At 42.7% G+C, this 18527-nt stretch overlaps 1 protein-coding gene and 1 pseudogene across 1 annotated transcript in view; one reads left to right on the top strand and one right to left on the bottom strand.

The window, feature by feature from the left end:
• The window catches only part of UBL3 (ubiquitin like 3), a 72559-nt gene extending 71591 nt beyond the window's left edge, over nucleotides 1-968 (bottom strand). Inside the window, exon 1 of the mRNA XM_004435295.3 lies at nucleotides 272-968. Coding sequence (XP_004435352.1) covers nucleotides 272-298 — 27 coding nt within the window. The 5' untranslated portion in view covers nucleotides 299-968. The remainder of the gene's footprint in view (nucleotides 1-271) is intronic.
• LOC147916181 (uncharacterized) lies at nucleotides 666-1513 on the top strand (annotated as a pseudogene).
• Nucleotides 1514-18527: the final 17014 nt, after the last annotated feature.

Here is an 18527-nt window from a genome sequence, read left to right as displayed (position 1 = left end):
TTCTCTCCACTTCAAGCTACCTTGCTACACTGTCCCTACTTCTCCACTGTCTTTAATGACTTAGAACATACAACCAAATGAGAAAACCCATACTAAAAGCAGTACTTTCGAAACGGAGGAAACCAGAACCTCCAACTTCTCCAAATCTCCTAGCACCGTGGCTTTTCAACAGCGCCCCGCAAACCTTCACCCCACGCCTGCATCCTTTCTGATTAAATAAGATTGGAAACCACAATTAAATCAAAGGTGTCGTAACTTATCCTTCACTCACCATATCCGCCGGGACATTACTGGACATCTTGCCGGTTGATATATACCCAGATGTGTACGCAAAAAAATACAACAACAACAACAAACAAAAAAGAGCAGAAGTCTTCAAGCCACAGAAATCAACCTTAACGAAAATAATAAGTTATTTCGGAGTCAAAGTGCCGCCGGGCCGAGGTTCTGTGCGAAGAGGAACAACCCCCAGAAGCAGTGTGGCCGGAGCCGGAGGGAACTCCCGGGACGGCAGCAGCAGCCCCCGTCGTCGTCGTCGTCGTCGTCAGCAGCAGCAGCAGCAGCTCCAGGACCTGCCGCGCCAGGTGGACCGAGCCGAGTGACACACGGACATGGAGCGGGGTGGGAGGGGGTTAAATCCGCCTTCCTCCTTTCCCAGCCCGGCAATGATTCACACTCGCTCCCGAGTCAAGTCCTCATTAAGCAGGAGGAAAATGCCCGAGTGTGGATGTACATAGATAACTATGTAGCTACACATGGACGCGTGAGCAGTGAGTGGCAGGCGCGGGGGCCGGCGGGCCGACGGCGCCGGGAGAAGGCTCAAGTCGCGCGGCCGGGGCGGAGAGCCGGGCCGCGGAAAGCCGCGCTCAAGGGCATTTAACTGCTTGGAAGCCAAAGCGAAAGCCCGGGGCGCAGAGTCCAGGCGGCGAGCGCGGGGCGCGGGGAGCTCGGGCCGGGTAGGAGACCCCACGGCCCCTCGGAGCTCAGGCCGCGGGCGCCTCCGGGCAGCAGCGGGGCTCGGGGCGCATCGTCTCCGGCTTCCCGGCTCTGCTCTCCTGCCTCCGCCTCCCCCGTCTCCGCCTTCTCCTCCCCTCCCCTCCCCTCCCCTGCCTCGCGAGCTCCCCGCGACGCCGACTTCGGCTGGTCCCCGGAAGACGCCGGGGCCTCCCGCTCCTCAGCCCGAGAGTGGTTTCCTCTCAGAGCTTTGTCTCTCCTCCTCCTCCACGTTTCAGTCCCAAACGCCGCAGCCGCCTCCTGTCATCGCCTCAAGCCAACATGGCGGCAGCCGCGGCGGCGGCAGCTGCCTGAGCGCGAGTCGGCGACACGGTTAGAGCACGGCCACCCCTTGCAACCACCACCCCCGCCCTCCCCCCTCCGCAGACACCAAGTGCGTCACTACGGAGACCACCCTCGAGCATCACGGGAAATGTAGTCCACGCGGTGGGGGCAGCGGGCCACCTAGCGCGTCCTGGCCCCACTCCGAAGCCACGCCCCTCGTAGCAACAGTTGCTAGGAAAGGAAAGCTCGCTTTAGTCAAGCTGCCGCCATGGAGTTAGGTGATACCTGCTGCCAGGAGCGCTGTGATCGTGCGAATTATTTGGGGAAAATTATTCTGCACAGAGAAATTCCCTCATGCGCGATATACACACAGAGTTGAAAAATGGTTTACCTCCAAACAGAGCCATTCATTTTAATGACAGCACGCTCTCCACATCCTGCAATCTCAAAGCATTTTGTATAGTGATTTCATCTAGGTCTCCTCAACATTACATTTGGAGGATCAGAAGCAATCATTGATTTCCAATAAGGTCATAGAAGTTCAACAGGAACAAGGATCTCATTAAGCAGGGAGAATGTTTGGACATGTGTTTCTTGAAGACCTGGAGCCATAAAGCTACAATCTAGTTAATTGAAATTACCAAAAACTATATTAGATACAATAGTGTATCATGCCAAATCTATATTAGGAAATAGCTACTACAAACCATATGGGGATTCACCAGTTCACCAGGCTAGCCCCTAAATTCTGTTTAACTCAAACTGTAATTGAAAACCTATACACCGGCAGTGACTAGCAAATAGCACCAAATAATACCATTAGTGAGAGACTCAGAGGAAGAATATGTCTACCCCAGATTTAGGAACAAAATGCAGAAACCACGACGTCCATCTGAATCCCTATTCACATCTCTCAGCTCTTTGGCAGAGTATTTTAGAAAGGGCAGTCTCAATAAGACACCTGGATAAAAATGCCAACGGATTTGCAGTCTGGAAGGCACCTCTCCAACGTACAGCTATGTGACCTCATCTGTAAAACAGTCTTGCCTACCTTCCAGGAGTAAAGCAGGGGCAGATGTAAGGGTGAGTTCATGCTTGGGAAATAAATTACTTTGTAAATAATAATGCATCATTTGATATGAAATGTCACTACTCATTCAGCAAACAAATGTGCCCGGCACTCTGCTAGGCACCAGGAGTTTAAAAATGAATAATCCAGGCACTGTCCTCGGGGAACTCATTGTCTGGATGCCTATGTAATTCCCAACAGCAAGCTCTGCAGTCTGGTTTGTCTCATCAGGATGGACATTCACAGGACGTTTAGAGTCCCTGACTCTCGAGTAGCCTGGCTGGAGAAATTCCAGGCACTCCTTGGGGGCTACATCATCCTGTTGGGAGTTAGGGTAGTAACCAGGGAGGAGGAGGATGGATCAAATTCCTAGAGAAACCAAAGGACAGAGGGAAAAAGAGGCCCAAATCTCACCACGATTAGGCTTCAGGACTTTGTCTAGATATTTCTGAGTCCATAGCTCATGACTTTCCATGGCCTCTGGTACTCGGTTGCTCATTCTCCCTGTTTAGTAACCACAGAGCCCTTCCCACCAGACCTCCAGGAAATAAGGGCAATTGAAAATGCTTCACTTGACCGATGAGTTCAGAAAGAATTTTGGAACACATTTTGAAGGCTTTCACTCACAAAGTTAGTCCCCAACTCCTCCTCTAACCCCACTTTACCCAGTGACTGTCCTGGCCAAGGCTCTGCTGGGCCTAAGTGCTACTGTAAGTAGAAAGGCAAGAAACATAAGATGGCAGGACTAATAGAAACATCAACTCACACTTCCTCTGCTGCTTTCCAACAGCCGTATGGCAAGCGATGCAATGACCACCGCCAGCCCAAGACCTTGGCATTTCTGACACACGATGTTGCTATTTGCTGCCAGTTACCCCTGCCACCACTACAAAAGGCCATATCTTTCAAAAGTAGTCACTGCACCTAGCTGTGTTTCCAATCACTCTCTTAAGAGAAGCTGAGACATTATTCTCAATAAAACTCATGATAACTCTCCTAACAGAATTAAGCCAGCCCTGGTGGTCTAGCGGTTAAGATTTGGGGCTCTCACCACCATGGCCTGGGTTCTTTCTCGGTCAGGGAACCACACCACTGTCTATTGGCTGTCATACTGTGGCGGCTGCGTGCTGCTGTGATGCTGAAAGCTCTGCCCCTGGCCGTGCAAAGCCTGTGAATAGCAGCAGCGCACTGTCTGATGCAGCGCCAGAAGGTGAGAGGATGGCACAGACACACGGGCAGGGCTCGGTACACAGTGTCGCTAGGAGTGGAATCGACTGGACGGCACCCACAGCAACAGAGTGAAGACCTGAGAGAGCGTTATTGAACACAGCTGCAGATTTTTCCACTCTCCTCTTTTTACTCTCTGCTTCCCAACCAGGCAGGTGAGGTGGGAGGCTGGAGAAAGAGCCCAGCTGTCCACAGCAGGGAAGGGTAACATCTTCTTGAGACTGTTAATCTATTATCAGCATCAATATGAAGAAAGGGAGTGACACAGCATTTTTGTATTAGGAAAAATAACTTCACAGGAAATCAAAAGACTTGGCTCTGTCACGAATTAGCTGTGTGAACTTTGCCAAGACACTTTGCCTCTCTGAGCCTCATTTTCTTCAGCTGAGGAGGTTAGACGAAATTTCTCAGGTCCCTTCTTAGAGTCTATGAGCATCAAGTTCCCGAAGAATAGCACATGACATCCATGACCTGTTAAAAATATCTCCCCCAAGTGACTGTTCATGGGTATTAGGGGTTTTTTTTGGGGGGGGCGGGGAGCTGGTGAGTGATGAAAATGGCCTAAAATTAGATTATGGCAATGGTTGCACAACTCTGTAAATATACTAGAAACCATTGAATTGTACACTTTAAATGGGTAAATTTATTTTTTTAAGTTATGATAAAATATGCATAATATAAAATTTACCATCTTAACCTTTTTTAGGTACACAATTCAGTGGCATTAAGTACATTCACTTTGTTGTACTACCATCACCACCATCCATCCACAGAACTCCTTCTTCTTGCAAAACTGAAACTCCCTACCCAATGGGCAACTCCCCATTCCTCCCTGCTTCCCTCTAGCCCCTGGCAACCACCATTCTACATTCTGTCTCTTTTAATTTGACTACTCTAGATACCTTTATAAGCAGAATCATACAGTATTTGTCCTTTTGTGACTGGCTTATTTCACTTAACATAATGTCTTCCAAGTTTCATCCATGTTGTGGCATGTGTCAGAATTTTCTTCCTTTTTAAGACTGAATAATATTTCATTGCATGTATATACCACATTTTGTTTATCCATTCACCCATTAATGGATACGTGGGTTGCTTCCACCTTTTGAATATTGCAAAATGGGTGAATTTTATGATACATAAGTTATATCTCAATGAAAATTAAAAATTACATATCACCTATCTGCCGTGTAAGGGGTCTGAAATGATTCCTCTGTATTAGGATCATTCCTTAAGGGTGTTCTCAAGGAGATTCATGATTTCACACTAGATAGAAGCATTATTTTCTATGAGACCAGTAACCTTTATTCAGATACTACCTCGGCTGATTATCTCATTACATCGTCCATTGTCATTTGTTAAAGATCTGGGAGTAGGAAAATGCCACAAGAGGCAGAGAAAGGTCTGTAATAATGCCTGGGGGGTGGGGGTGGGAGCAAAGGTCATGGATACACCACGCACTGCCCAGAAAGTGGAAGAAAGAGCACTTTGCCATCTCCATGCGGTTTTGTCCAAGGCTGGCCTGGCCCTCTTTGGTTCCAGTGTAAGAGTCACTTCAAAGGCTTACTTTATAAAATTATGCTATATTTCTTTCTTATAAGAAAATCTATGTGCAGCCCCCTAATACTTATGTGAAGACCCTTAACATAGAAAGAGTCTCAAGAAGTGTGAATTCCCTAACACAATTGGCCAAGCCCCTTTCTCTTGAGACTAGAGATAATCTGCTTACTGGTTTAGTAATGGACTTTCCTCCTTTAGCCTTTACTGTCACCAGAGCAGAATGAATGTATGTACGTTTGTGGATTTGAGAATTGTGCTCTGAAAGAGGTTAAGATATGAAGAATGGAATTAAATTGTGTAAGGCAAGGGAAGAGATAGGACACATTGGCTGACCTGTTTTTACTCCTGAAGAGCCCCCATATGCACACACTGCAGATATGTCCAGCCCCTTTAACCCTATACTCCCCTGACCAGAGATTCTCAACCCGCTTCCCATAAGGATCACCAGGAGCCATTTAAAAAGATGGATGCCTGAACCCTACCCCAGAACAACTAAATCAGACTCTGCAGGGCTGGACCTGAGACTGGTATTTTTCAAAGCTTCCCCAAGTAATTCTCATGTGCAGCCATCACTGAGAAACACTGTAAGCCAAATTCCTTCAAGCCCAGCTTCCCTCCTTTTCCCTAGTCAAGTGTCCTTTATGATAAGAGTGACAACCTGAAACTACTGTGATTTATAAAGGTGACTATGGCCACAGGAACAGTGGTTTAAGGAATAATCGTGTCATACTGCTCTCTCCTCCCCCACGCTGATGTATTTATTTAGTAACCAAGACATTAACCTCTCCTCTGATACAGCCCAAGTATCTTATCTCAAGACGTTTCTTTCTTTGCTCAGAGTCCAGTAAGAGACAGAGGTAGGTAAGGTGAAAATTAAAATACCATGCGATGAGTTGATAAATGCCACCATTGGAATCAGTACTGGGCACTTTGAAAGCACATAGGAAATAAAGTAAATTCAGCCTTGAGGTTGAAAAAAGTGACAGCCAGTTGAGTAGGCGGAGTGGTCAGGAAGAGAACACATGGGCCAAGATCTAGACTAGAAGCTGGAGGGGAGCCTTGAGGGGGGTGTGGGCTGAAGCTCAGATTGCTGCTTGGGATTGGGGGCAGGGGTGGGATAAGAAAAGGGCAGGAGAGAGAAACTGGAGGCCAATCACCAAAGGCTTTGCAATTTAGGCTAAGAAGTTTGAGGTTACTCTGACAGCAAATGGGAGCCATCAAAAGGCTTGAAACAGGAGTGTCATCATAAGATTTGTTTTTATAGAAGGATGGAAAAAGGTCTCTGAACTCTAGTAGTAACCTTTTGTGTGTATATTTTGGGTTAGTTGTCATGTTGTATGACCTCTTGGACTCACATAATTTAAAAACTTTTAGGCGGTCTTGGAGATGATCAAACCCTAACTCTTCATTTTGCAGATCAGGAAATACATGAGTTAAATGGCAGAGCATGCTGACCCCTAATACAGGGCTTGTTCCCTTATCCCTCTCCTGCCAACAAAATTCTACAAAAATGAGGAGGACTTTTAGTCTACTACATAATATGTATTCAATCCAGTATGTGTTTTCTCTTTTATTTTTAAAATAAAGAGTAATACCAATATGATAGAAATTCTGGAAATTAGAAAAACTATTTTCATTTTTTTATACATTTCCTCTTAGATTTTTTGTGTACCTGATTTCACATATTTATGGTATACATAAATTTTTCTTTTAAATATTAAATAAAAATGCACGTGGATTGGAAGAATAAACATAGTTAAAATGTCTATATTACCTAAAGCAATCTACAGATTCAATACAATCCCAATCAGAATCCCAATGACATTCTTCACAGAAATAGAAAAAAGAATACTAAAATTTATATGGGGCAACAAAAGACCCCGAATAGCTAAAGAAATCCTAAAGAAAAAGAACAAAGCAGGAGGCATCACAATTCCTGACTTCAAAACATACTACAAAGCAATAGTAATCAAAACAGCATGGTACTGGTACAAAAACAGACACACAGATCAATGGAACAGAATTGAAAGCCCAGAAATAAAACCACACATATACGGACAGCTAATTTTCGACAAAGGTGCTAAGAACATGCAATGGAGAAAGGAAAGTCTCTTCAATAAATGGTGTCGGGAAAACTGGACAGCCACATGCAAAAGAATGAAAGTGGACCATGTGCTATCGCCATTCACAAAAATTAACTCAAAATGGATCAAAGACCTGAAGGTGAGACCTGAAACTATAAAACTCATAGAAGAAAATATAGGCAACACACTATTTGACATTGGTTTTAAAGGAATCTTTTTGGATGACATGCCTACCCAGACTAGGGAAACTAAAGAAAAAATAAACAAGTGGGACTTTATCAGATTAAAGAGCTTTTATAAGACAAATGAAACCAGAATCAAGATGAACAAACAACCAACAAGCTGGGAGAGAATATTTGCAAAACATACATCTGACAAGGGGTTGATCTCCATAATATATAAAGAACTCACACAATTGAACAACAAAAAAACAAACAACCCGATCAAAATGGGCAGAGGAAATGAACAGACACTTCTCCAAGGAAGATATACAGATGGCCAATAGGCACATGAAAAGATGCTCAACATCACTAATCATCAGGGAAATGCAAATCAAAACAACACTAAGATACCACCTCACGCCCGTTAGAATGGCTATAATCACCAAGACAAAAAACAACAAATGTTGGAGAGGATGTGGAGAAACAGGAACCCTCATACACAGCTGGTGGGAATGCAAATTGGTGCAGCCTCTATGGAAAATGGTATGGAGATTCCTCAAAGAATTAAAAATAGAGATGCCCTATGATCCAGCCATCCCACTACTGGGAATCTATCCAACGCACCTGAAATCAACAATCCAAAGAGGCTTATGCACCCCTATGTTCATGGCAGCATTATTCACCATAGCCAAGAAGTGGAAGCAACCTAAGTGTCCCTCGACTGACGATTGGATTAAGAAAATGTGGTATATATATACAATGGAATACTACTCAGCCATAAAAAAAGACAAAATCGTCCCATTTGCAACAACATGGATGGGCCTGGAGCGTATTATGTTAAGTGAAATAAGCCAGAAAGAGAAAGACAAACACTGCATGATCTCACTCATATGTGAAATATAAACCAACACATGGACAGAGAAAACTGGACTGTGGTTACCAGGGCAGTGGGGGTGGGGGGTGGGGGGTGGGCACAAGGGGTGAAGGGAGTCATATATGTGGTGATGGACAAACAAAAATGTACAACCCAAAATTTCACAATGTTAGAAACCATTAAAACATCAATAAAAAAAAAATTCACTTTTTAAACATAAAAAATGTGCATGTTTACAAATGGCTACATAATCTTCCTACTCTTTATTTTTAAAGGCTGCATACTATTCCATTGCATCAATGTACTACCATTTACACAATCATTTTCTATTTGGAGGACACAAAGATTGCTTGCAATTGTTCACTCTTTGTGCATTTAAGTCTTTCTGCATTTTGAATTACTTGTTTAAGTGAGCGTCTAGAAACGGACACTTTCTAGAGTCAGAGAGTGTCCCGTTATCACTGAGTCAAAGTCTGTGAGCGTTCCCGTGGCTCTTGAACTACACAGCCAAATTATTTTCTAAAAAAGTTTACCTTCTTAGAATGTTATCTATGATTGAGAATACCAACTTTACCACCCACCTCCCCCCAGCCCTTACATGTATCTATAGCTATATCTACATGTTTATAATACTGTATATACTTATGCCCTTGATACGGCGGCAATGCACAGTGGTGAGGGGGGAGGTCTGAGCCCCCTCCGATAATCTCATCAACTCTTCTCTCCTCCAAGTAAAGATACAATTCAAGTAAAAACAAATGTTTGCTATGCAAGCGCATAGCTTCAGCAACACACCCATGCCAACATTCATATATACACATGCACAAGCACACACACACACATTCCAACCAGATAGAAAACCCCTCATGTTAAGAAATTTTGGAGGTATCCCTGCCTATGTATACTAATTTATTAGGTTAAATTAAAAACCCTGTACTTCATAGTTGTTTATTTTGCATTTTGATGATTTCTATCAGATTGAGCCTTTTTTCTGTGCATAAGAAACAAACATATTTGAAGGACTGACCCTGAGCAAGCAGAAACAGTGCAGCCAGCGCAGTAAAGGCTGGGGCCAGTGTGGGACTAAGCCTGGGAGGCCTGCTCTGCAGCCTGGGAGTTCCCCACATTCGATGAGTGCATCCGGCCGCCTGCTGGGTATGGGCGTGACGCTGGGGGCGGCGTGAGGCCAGCAGCAGCCCTTCTGCACTGACCTGCTGGTTCCCCCAGGAGCTCGCTCGTTCGGGAGCTTGATCTCCAACTCTAGACTACCTGTCTCGGCCTTGGAGTTTTAAGGGTCATTTTAGCACAAATATCAATCTGATAAAATTCAGAAATTATTTTCTTATTTACAAATAATCTACTGACATAATACAGCCCTTGAGCTACCACATAGCAATGGAGGAGGCAACACCAGTTTTCCTAGACTGGCAGCTTTGTTATTCATCTTTTAGGCTGTATCCACCTCTCCATCTGTTTGTGCCACAGGTCTCCAACTACGTGTAAACTCCTTCAGGACCAGCGCTGGGTTTTAGTCATCTTTGTATCCCCAGAGCTTAACATAGTGAATGAATAGCACCCAAAAAGTCTTGTCAATGAGTGCATTAAAGAGATGAAACTTTTACATTCCCTTCCCAGTTTTGTGATTCTGTAAAGTCAGAGATTACCATTCAATGTTATCTTCAGACCTAGAAGTATGCCTTATTAACACAGAAATGATATGCAAGGCTTAGCTCAATTGCTCTCCCATGACTAAGGGAACATGCTAACCGAAAGGAAGACAATTTTTGTGTGAAGGCTGGAGTTCACTTTTGAAAAAACAAGAGTTACATTTTTTAATGATAACATGTTTTTTGAAAACATATGACGACTTGAGTTAGGCAGTCTAAGTCTTCACAGGCCACCAGAAAAATCATACTTGTGTTTTGCCTCCTGCTGATGTCCCATGATGCCTTTCTTCCTGACCTGACCCCACCTTTGCCCACACTAAAACTGAAAGGAAACTTAAAGATGATATCATCTCCATCTTTTTTAACAAATGAGGAAATAGAAACTTCTTGAGAAGCAGCCACGTTTTCTCTGTAATTTTCAAATGCACATGAGAATGAGTTTCCTCTAAGATGTTCCAAGGAACAAAAAGACAGAATGATTCCTAGGGGCATTATGTTGTTGTTGAATTTGTTACATAATTTTGTATTGTCATGACAAATATGCCAAATAAGTATAAAATGTATTATCAAATTGGTGTCATAAAACACATTACTCTTGGTTTTCATTGTTGTAGAAATCAGCCCACCATCATAGGGTTATTCAATGAAAACTAAGTTTTTAATTCTAAAAGTAATAAAACTTTATCCAACTTTTAAAAAAAATCCTATATAAGCATTATATTTCCATCAGTGTAAGCAAGAGAACTCTCCTTCACACTAGTCTTGTGGCATGAACTGTAAATTCTATTTCTTTTGTACCACGTTAACCCCTACCATAGTCATTTTTTTGACACTAGTTTTTTGATTGATTGATTGATCCATAATTATTCCACACTGTTCAAATTGCGTTTTTCTATTCACCAAAGCAGAGAGTGGCACTGTCTGTCAATAAACATATTGCATATTATATTAATATTTGAGAGAGCAGAATAAAGAATCAAGGAGAGATTTCTCCAAAGCCTTGTTTGCTCTTGAAGGCTTCCAATGTATCACACTGACAGGGAGGTCGCCATAGGTGGAGAATGGCTGGAGCCAGAGAGTGGCTTCTGTCCTCACTGATTCCGTTCTCGAGTCAGGCCTTATTGGACAACTGCCCATACGGCTGAATTTCAAGACTATGTTTCCTAAACTGAATAATCAAGTCAGCATGTGCCTCCTCCAGCTTGCCCATTAGAGGCTTCGCAGAGGAGCCAGGGCCTAACTGTCTCTCAGGGGTAACAACAATCAAAGAACTGATTACCCTGTTTAACTGGGCGTCTAGTCCAGCACACCAGGAGCCTCCCTATCAGATTATCGTCTCATCTTTTTGGGGGGGTTTCAGACGTGGTTAATTTATCACAATGACAACCTTTGACTTAATGCCACAGATAAAAGAGAAGGCCTGAAATGAACTTAAATCAACAGATTATAGTGAGAGAGAGAGGGAAAAATAACATATATTGGTTATGAGTGTGGGCCCTGGATTTAATTCCTGGCTCTGCCATTTATTAGATGTGTAAACTTGGGTGAGTTACTCAATTTTCTCATCTATAAAAAAAAGGACACATAAAAGTAGAAAAGTGCATATATTTAGAATACTACATTAAAATACATAAATTTAAAACAGAACTCTTTCTAGCACATAATAAGCTCTCAATAATATGTTACTATTACAATGAAGTGGGGTACAGTGACAGACGCTTCGAGCCTTAGTGGTGTGGATTTGTCTCACTCTATTATTCTGCTACGCTAACGTTTTCAGATGCGATAGTAACACAACTAAACCAACTCCTCTTGGGGCGTGTGTTTTCAGCTCTTTGTTCATGCTCTGCTCAGATCTATCCACACTGTCTGCCTTTTGTTATGGAGACCAAGGGAACCACATTTATGAAAAGGTTGATCTCGTGGCTAACAGAGTAAAACAAATTGAACATAGAATGGGAACCTTAAACTCTGACCTCATGGCCACTTATTTCACAGAGAAAAGGGGTCAAGTAAGAAATCTTACAAATTTGTACCCAGCCCCTAACCAGTAGCATTCACACTTACTTTTACCTCATCACCCTCCTGCTTCAGGGGAAGCCCTATGTCCATCCTTCCAAGACTCAGCCCGCTACCTGCCCAGGAGCCACTTCTTCTGTGTCCAGAACCTTGTAACAAACAACCCTTCTCTCTCTGTTGTCCCAAACAGGAAAAGTTAGAGGAAAGGGGGTGCTGTGGATAATTACGCAGGGAAGCTGGGACTATCCCAGGCACACTTTTCGTTCCCATGGAAATATGCTGAGATCTTTCCCATCTTAAAAAAAACAAAAGGCACTCTCATTTCTCAGTGTTCTTCTCTAACTCCTGCCCTATCTTGTTCCTCCCTTAACATCAGCTTCTTTAAGGTATATGGGAGTGCATCCCATATCCTCCATTTAACCCTCACTCAGGGCTGCTGCGTGGGGCTGTGCAGGTTGTACACCTCATCACTCCAGAAGGAGTGATTCCTATCGTAATGGAGGCGAGTGGTGCCTCTTGCGGCTGGGCGATGCACATTGCTCCAGACCACCCATGGCTGCCCTATCCACTTCAATATGGCATTTGTCCTTCTTGCTTTCCCTCACACTTCACCCAGACTCTCAAACTAAGACTTTTAGCTGCCAGATACCATCCACACACTTCAGGCCTGATCATCCTTGCCCAGTTCTCCAAATCTTTGATGCAACTGACCACGCCCTTGCTCTTGGATGGGTCTGGCGTTAGACCTCGGGGGATTGGATTCCAACTTCACCACTCAGCGCTGTGGACAAGTTTACTTGATCTGTGTAAAATGTGAGCATCTCAACTGTGAAATACGGTTAATAATAGTATCTTCTTCATAGGGTTGTCGTGACGTCCAATGAAAGAGAGTTTGTACAGCACTTGGCACAATGCCTGACAGATATAGGGCACTCTGGAAACGCCCACTATCACTATCTTTTTAAAAACCACACACAGTTTTCTATAATACCACCCTTTCCAGGTTTCCAACTACCTCTTTGCTCCTTTCCATCTTCTTCACTACTTTCTATACTATATCTGATCCTTAAATGTTGGTTTTGGCCTTTTGTTTCCCTACCTGGGTATACTTCTTACCTCAGAGTATGATTGCAAAAGTTCAATAAGATAATATAGGCAAAATAATTCTGTAAACTCTAAATCCCTCTACAAATATGAGGTGTTCCTATCAAAGTTTAACATCTCACCTGCATTCTCCTACAGTGCTTCTCTGCCGTGGCTGCTCATTGAAATTCCCTGGGAGGCTTTAAAAAATGCCAAGGGCTCTTCTTCCCCTGTTCTCCCTCCTCTCTCTGCACACAGTCTATTCCAGTGGCTTCAAATACCTCAGTGAAGCTGATGGTGTCCAAGTTTGTATCTCAAGTATAGATTGCTCTCCTGGGCTCCATATCCATATATCCCAACTGCCCATTAGACCTCTAACACGATGTCTCATGGGAACTCCAAAGTTAACGCATTACAAACCCAAGCATCACATGCTTCTTCACCAAAACCCTGTACCTCCTTCTTCCCATGGTCCGTCCTTGACTTTTTCCCATCACTCACCCCCAATATCCAACTCCTACTAATTCTACCTTCTTAATATTTCTTGAATCTGTCACCCCCATCTCCGTATCCATTCCACAACATTAGTTCATTTCTTCACAAATTCTTCCTGGGACCATCTGCCACCAGATTGCCTCTTTGCATCCAGGCTCATATCCTCTAACAAAGTCTGAATGTCAGAGTTTCCAAAATGCCAATGCAGGATAGAGCTTTCATTGATCTGTGAAAAAAGTTGAAAATAACGCTGTGAGTTTTTCATGAAGCAATGTTTTCTAATTTAAATGTGCGCCTTTTGTTTGGAGAGAACATTCTTCCTAGGTTTTTGGCATTAAAATAATTTCTTTTGAAATGGTTGATAGTAGGTCATCATCATCATTATTATTTTTTTTATGAGTTAGCATTCCTATGTTAGTCTCTAAATATTCCTAAAAATGTTTCATCAAATTGTATACTTAAAATGTACAGTTTATTATCCTTCAACTATACTTCAATAAAGTTTTAAAAAAACAAACGAACTGTTTTTCAGTTCACGAAATCTGAAAGCTTATCACATCTGTTCTGCACTGATTCCAGAGGGCTCTTTCTAAACTGTATAAATAATCATGTTGTCCCCAGTAATCATCATCAAAGCTAAAGCGATTGCACACTTGCATGTGCCTAGCATAGGGCGAAATAATTTTGCACGCCTTAATCTTCACAGCAAATGTGTGGGGTGGATCCTACTATTCGCCATCTTAGAGATGGCACAGACAGTAGGTCACAAAGCATGTAAGTAGTAGAACTGGGACTTGGACCTGGGTTTGATTCATTCAAAAGCCACTGATGGGTCTTTGTCACTATATTTTTTGCCTCCTTAAAAATCTTTCAGTCACATCCCAAATACCTTAGTTTGTCTCCCTCAGTATTTGGTCTCTGCTTTCTCTCTTTCTCTCCCACTTTTTTGATGTTTTTACCTTTCAGTGCCTGCTTCAGTTACACCAAAAAACTTGCAAATCTGAGAATTTGCTAAATTCTTTCAGGGGTCGGTGCCTTTGCATGGGCTGTTCCTCCTGCCTGGTGTATCTTTCCCCTGCGTCATCACCTGGCCAACTCCTACTCATCCTTTGACAGTCAGTGCCCTCCCAGAGGTAGTCCATGACCCTCCCCAAACCGCCATCATAGTTCCAGCCTCAGAAGGACCAAGTGAAGACGTTGGGGACAGCCTTGGCCATGTGGCACCCCTTGAAGACACTGTCTTAGCAGGTATGTGCTCTGCTTTTGCCTCCATTTGCCTACTATGTGTCAGGCACCTAGGGGCGCATGATCAGGACAGAAAAGGCCCAGCTCTCATGCGGCTTGTATTTTAGTTGGAGAGACAGCTAACAAGCCCAAAAAATAAACAAATGAACATACAAGATAATTTTAGGCAGTCATACGTCTTTAAAGAAAATACAAATAAAACGAGGTAATGAAATGAAGAGTGACAAGATGCAAGGGGCCAGGGACAGCGCTAGGGTGGATGGTCAGAGAAGGTCTTGGAACAGATGACATTTGAGCTGAGACCTAAATGAAAAGAAGGAGCCAGCCAAGTGAAGAGCTAGGGAGCAGAAGGTTCCTCACTTAAAGGAAGTATCGTGCATAAACATCTAAAATCCTAACCTTACCTGGTGTGCCGCCGGAGCCCAGCACAAAGCAGTTGCTCAATAAATGCTATGTGTTGGATTGTTAAGCTGAAGAAACTAAGGAGGCTCAGCAGCTGGGCTGTGCATCTCTTAGGACTCTTCTGGCATCCCCCTGTTGGGAAAATATTGCTTTACAAGATTTGTCGGATTGTTTTGGGTAAGCAAGGAAAATAGAGTCAATGGGGATTTACTGTGTTTCTGATTTGTAAACAAAGCTTGTCCCTGGCTCCTGGGTATGGCCAGTTCTGACAGTTTCAAAATTCTTTGGGAATTAGGAGAGGAATTTTCTATTTTGTGAGTAGGTTTTTCATGAATATTCCTCTGTACGTTTCCTGCTATTGTTTTCTCCTTTGTCACTTTTCCATCCCTGATCTTATACCCAAGTGACATTAAAGTAGGAATATAAGTACTTCAGTGAGATTGGGATCCCATGGAAGAGAGAGTAGCAAAGTCATTTGCTCATTTGTTAAAACTCCTTTGCTCATTTGTTAAAACTCCAGAAGCGTAGTTCGTAACTCTACTTAGTGCAATTTGTGTCTTACCACCTTTACACAGAACTGAAATCACAAACACTCAGATTTAGCTTGAAAATTAAAACACACATGGGTTCTAAACCAACTTCAAAGTTGACAAAAAAGATTATTCCCTACTCATAGAGAATCTAACATGTGGGATTTCCCTAAAATACTTTATTTTGCAAGTACTTCAAAACATGGCAGCAATCTGAACAAAGATGCACTTGGTGATGTTCACAGCGTGCATGATGAGGAGTACTCATTGAGAATCTCCATTGTTTGTTATCTTTTAGCAAAGTCATCTTTTCCCTAAATCCTAGGGAGCTCAGAGCATCCTTCACCCCAAATACTTCTATGTGCTATGTAGAATACAAGTCAAACTTAGAACAGAAACAGAAGAGTCAGAAGCAGTGCACCCAGATGTAAAGTTTGCAAAAGAGTAAGTTAACAGAGAAAAAGGAGCAACAAGCACAGAGGCCATACCCTGAGCAAGAGGCAGAGGATGGCAGCGACTTCCCTTGGCAGCTCTGCTTCTCCAGGGCAAGTGTCACGCCCCTCTCCATCTCCTCGTAGCTTTCAACACTTGCATTCGTAAATTATGCCTGGGCTGTTTAGTTAGCTTTCCCAAGGGGAATTACACCAATTGCAAAGTCATGGACATGAATGAACTTGTGAAGATCTTTTACTTGCAATTTTTCATACTGCATGGGGCTTTAATCAGGTATCAGAATGGGCAAAGAACATGGACTATCTCCCCATAAACCTTCCTGACTCTACCACATATCTGCATGTTTTAAGGCTATAGAAGGTAAGGACAAGAGAAGGAAAAGACAAGAGGAGAATAGCAAGGAAGAGAAGTGGTGGCAGAAGGGCAGCAGGACTGCACTAGCCCTCCCCAGGTGACCTCATGTGTCAGGCGTCATTTGGGGCTTTACATACTTCATTTCATGTAACCTTCGCAACGACCTCATGAGGTCCCTTCATTATGCCCATTTTTACAGATGAAGAAAAGAGCTCAGAGGTTAGAGAACTTTCTCCAGGTCACTGGGATTCATACTCAGGTCTGCTTAATTCTGAGAAGGATTAAGGAGAAGGCCAGGGAACAGTTAGAAAAGGTACCATGTGATGGTTTGCACGAACTCACTAATGCAGAGTTGAGTTAAAACCTTAGAAGAACATAAGCTTCATTTTCCTTAGCTTATGTATATACACTTTTCTTCCATAAACAGCAAAAACAGATAAGTAGCTTTAGGGACCCAGAAATAAGTTATTGGCTTAATAAAATGCTGGACTTTGAGTTTACTTTCTTTAAGGATATAATTTATCCATCAAATCCACTCTTGGGTTTGTCTTATTCCTGGAAGGGTGTTCCTACTTTCTGTACAAATATGATTACAGGTAGCTCTGCATCATGAAATAGTAAAAGAAATCAAAATCAAATTTTACCGTTTATTTAAAGATGAATCATACCACTAATATTTATTAGTTTAAAATGATGGCAAGCTTAAACACATCTCCTGATGCTATAAAATGCTTGGAGGCCTGAACAGATCTCATGACTTTTTGCCCTTCTTTTTCTTGCAAGCTCCATCCCGTTAGGAAGTAAGCAAGCGGCCCAAAGCTCATTTTTTTTAATGTGTTCAAAAGAAGTGTTCGTCAAATTTCAAATTCAAATTTTCTTCCAAGCTGCACATTGAACAAAGCGAAGGATGATTCTATTGGAAGCCTGAATGTGCTTTTCCCCTCAGCTGGTGGTTCTTTGGGGCTTATGCTGTACAGTCATTAAATTAACAGACTAGTTTACTCTGAATAAGGTTATTCCTTTGGAATATGTCAAATAACAGTTATAAAAATACTTTGGGGAGGCTATGGTTGTTGTTGGAGGTGGAATTTTTTTCTTCCAAAAATTTAAACTCCAATTATATTCGAGTATGTGTATGTTCTTTACCTGGGCGCGCACTATTTTGTGCTAGTTCCCGTAGTAAATCAAATGCATGAAGTCTCAAGTTTACAAACAAATGTTGTTAGCAATGATTCTTACGAGGCTAAGCATGAAATTAAAATTCTTAATTATAAGCCGCGGGTGCCTGCATTGTCAGAGGTGTGCTGTGGTTCTCAGAATGGCTGCCCGCTGATGGAGTCCCTGTGCTTGTAGTGGGTTGGGATGCTGTTGAGCTGGTTCCCTATTCACCCTTTATTTATAGCACCATCAGTGTGTTTATTTTCACTCTTGTAAAAACTTTTTGCTGAATGCAAGATAAGACAAAGCTTCCATGTCAAGGATAGGGACTTACCGTTTTTGGAACAGATCATTTTTTATGAGACAATTCACCACGGATTCTTTATCTAAAGCAGATGGTCTCCTTTCAGCCTTTGTTTTTAAACTCAGCTAACCTGACTGGCTGTGGGTCTGGAATTTGCTTTACCCACATAGACAAGTAAAGGAAAACATGATCCTGGGTGGAGGGTGACGTTTTTAGGTCTTGATCAGCCAATGAATTCTAGTGCTTCATAGAATCAGAGGAACTTACGGTAGCAAACCCATTATGGTTTATCCACCAGGTTTCCAGCTTGGGTTTCTTCATGCAGGGGATCTGAAAAGATGGTGATGAGGAAAAGAGGAGGGAGGAATTCTTGAGGTACTTTCAATGCTTTTAAAAAGATTAATAGAAATTGTATGTTTATGACCAATAATGCTGCTCAGGGAACTTAAATGTCAGATTTCTTGGATTTGGGCTGGAAAGTGATGGCATTGATTATCTCATGGGGAAATATATTAATAAAAACCTAATAGATGCAGTTTAGGTGATTAAAATCTTTCATAAAAA

Source organism: Ceratotherium simum, chromosome 10, assembly GCF_057802395.1.
Source record: "Ceratotherium simum simum isolate JZ-2026a chromosome 10, ASM5780239v1, whole genome shotgun sequence".
NCBI lineage: Eukaryota > Metazoa > Chordata > Mammalia > Perissodactyla > Rhinocerotidae > Ceratotherium > Ceratotherium simum.
This window is presented reverse-complemented; position numbering and strand designations above follow the sequence as displayed.